This window comes from Montipora foliosa, chromosome 8 (assembly GCF_036669935.1).
Source record: "Montipora foliosa isolate CH-2021 chromosome 8, ASM3666993v2, whole genome shotgun sequence".
Lineage (NCBI taxonomy): Eukaryota > Metazoa > Cnidaria > Anthozoa > Scleractinia > Acroporidae > Montipora > Montipora foliosa.
In genome coordinates, this window is record NC_090876.1 from 18,775,566 (window position 1) to 18,778,065 (window position 2,500).

At 40.5% G+C, this 2,500-nt stretch overlaps 1 protein-coding gene across 2 annotated transcripts in view; it reads left to right on the forward strand.

Moving 5' to 3' along the window:
* The first annotated feature begins 226 nt into the window (after window positions 1–226).
* Window positions 227–2,500, forward strand: part of LOC138012620 (uncharacterized) — an 18,343-nt gene continuing 16,069 nt past the window's right edge. For both annotated transcript variants that reach the window (XM_068859442.1, XM_068859443.1), the window contains exons 1-3: window positions 227–469; window positions 558–877; window positions 1,663–2,013. In XM_068859442.1, the coding sequence (XP_068715543.1) occupies window positions 1,983–2,013 (31 nt within the window). In that variant the 5' untranslated portion in view covers window positions 227–469; window positions 558–877; window positions 1,663–1,982. The remainder of the gene's footprint in view (window positions 470–557; window positions 878–1,662; window positions 2,014–2,500) is intronic.

The window sequence follows — 2,500 nt, forward strand, 5'->3', positions numbered from 1 at the left end:
AACTATCTAATGCTGAATTAGCTAACAAGCCACACGTGTTCGGCCACCCGCTTTGCTAGTCCAAGTTACAACAGTGTGTTCCACGGAATTCTCTTTTTATTTTGGGATTTGCAATTTTTTTTTACTCCCCACCCGCACACCTCGAAAAAATCGTTGTTAACGGCCTTGACCGTTTATGAAGATAACTGATCTCTTCCTTTATATCTAACTCTCACGGTCTCGACAGATGCGTCATCCGCGAGTGGCCCACAATGTGAAATCATCTGCAAGTTGAATGGCAGTGCAAAGGACGAGGAGACAGTCGACCCAGACTCCAAAGTCCCTTTTAACTGTTCCATTGGAAATAGAGGAGCGACAACACAAAACACGACATGGAGGCAACTGTACCGAACAGTAACTGCACCCGCGAATGGCCAACCTTGCATGGTATTGAAAACAGGAAATTCAGAAAGACAAATATACTTAGCTAGTAAGTGATATCTTTTTTGTTGCCGCCATTAACTGAGATCGCCAATCAATTAGGATAACTAAGCCTGTCTGTCTCTCTTATCTTTTAGGAGCATTGACAGTTGCACAGCCAGGTTCCCCTAGAATAATCTATGAAAACATAGGGAAAATGTGTCATGTGAATTCGAAGGAAGGCCTCGACCATTTATAACTTGGTACATAGGTGGCAAATCAATCAAGTGAGTTCGAGGAATTGAGTCACACAGAGCTCGAGACGTCACAAGATGACGGTATTTTTAAAGTTACTAGTACTCTGTATATACCGGGCAGTGAAAATTCCATAGACTCAGTTTCACCTGCTCAGGAACAAATAACTTAAGCAGCGGATGGTCAAGTAGCGCCAGGCAAACCATCCTTGTCAGGTTCAAGTGTAAGTGCTTCCTTACTGATATATTTTATTATACTTATTGTATAATTATATTTTATAATTATACATATAATTCAATTACACATATAATTTAATTCCATGATTACAGGGTAAAACCTGTAATATATCTACATTTTTATTGCTACTTGCTTTTTGACTTTTGACTATCTCTATAAACTGTCGAAGTACTAACAAAAAATAATGATAAATACCAGTTTTGAAATTAAAAATAGCGTTTTCAAATGAGTGTCGTAAAACCAAAACCAAAGTATTACTTTGGCCAATCAAAAAGGACGGAGACAATCCAGTAAACCTATCAAAACTCGAAGTAATTACACGTAGCCCGACACACTGCTACGCGAGAACTTTGAACCAATCACTGAGTGAAGTTAATGCAAAACCAGAGTAATTCGCTAATTACTTGCGACACTCAATTAACTGAAACCTCTCATCCCTTCCCTCACACTTCTGTGATCCTCACCAAAACCGAGCCCCACCCCTCCCTCCCCCCCCCCCTCCACTTTTCAAACGTACTCCGCGGCCCCTGCGTAGGCTCACCAACACTTATTTGTAAATAATTCTGTGGGACGTTAAAGAACCCACACACTGCTCGAGAAGGGAAGGGCCGTAGTTCATGGTTTTGTGGTCCGGCCTTTGAGGTCTGACCTTTAAAGTGTAAAATTACGGCAGGTCCATAGTCCATACCAGCTGTATAGCTCCCAAGATGTACTAACCAGCTTCAACAGATAAACAAAACAAACAGTAATCCGGAAGTTATTCTCACATAGGTAAAGATTTCATAAAAGCTATCGGACCCCCTCAGATTGAAGTGAATGCCTTCAATAACATCACCTTACGTTGCTTGGTTTCTCGGACTGCTGCTATTTGGTGCCAAGGAGGGTTCACTTGGCATTTCAACAAGAACCCAGAGCCATTAAAAACAGATGGAAAGTATGTGATAGTGAAATTTGAAAAGATTAAGAGCGTATGCAAGAAAGCCTTCAACCTTGAAATTCTGAATGTGACTGAAGATGATGAAGGGGAGTATAGCTGTCACCAGAGGTGCAGAACTTTTGCAGGATGGCATAGCCAATCAGGTTCTATTAAGATGAAGGTATATTCTCCTCCTGCAACACCGGGTAAGAAATTATAAAAAATTACATTATTATTAACATTGCTAACGTCATTGCATACGTCATTGCATATCGCTTGCCTCGCCTAAGCAATACGCTACGTATTGCTTATTACGCAGAAAGCAATTCCAGGAGCTTACAACTCCAATACTAGGTCTATGTAACGGCAAAGATGAAGCTATTTTTAGACAAGTTCTTGATTAATATTACTTGGCTTGCACGTGTGACCATTCTCGATCCCATGGGTATTAATTTCTCACGCAAGACTTGTGATTGGCTGGAAAGGTCTAGTTTTACGTGAAAAAAATCAATCTAAAAATAACTCTGTCTGTAAAAATGCAGTTGCACAATTATAGAGAAGTTGAACGCTCCTCAATCAACGATGAAATGATATATGAAATGGATCCATCATAGTGTTCCGTAACCCATTGGCCATCGCCTTTGTTTTGCTGTCCCAGCACCATTCTTCCTCAATTTGGATAGAAACGCTCAT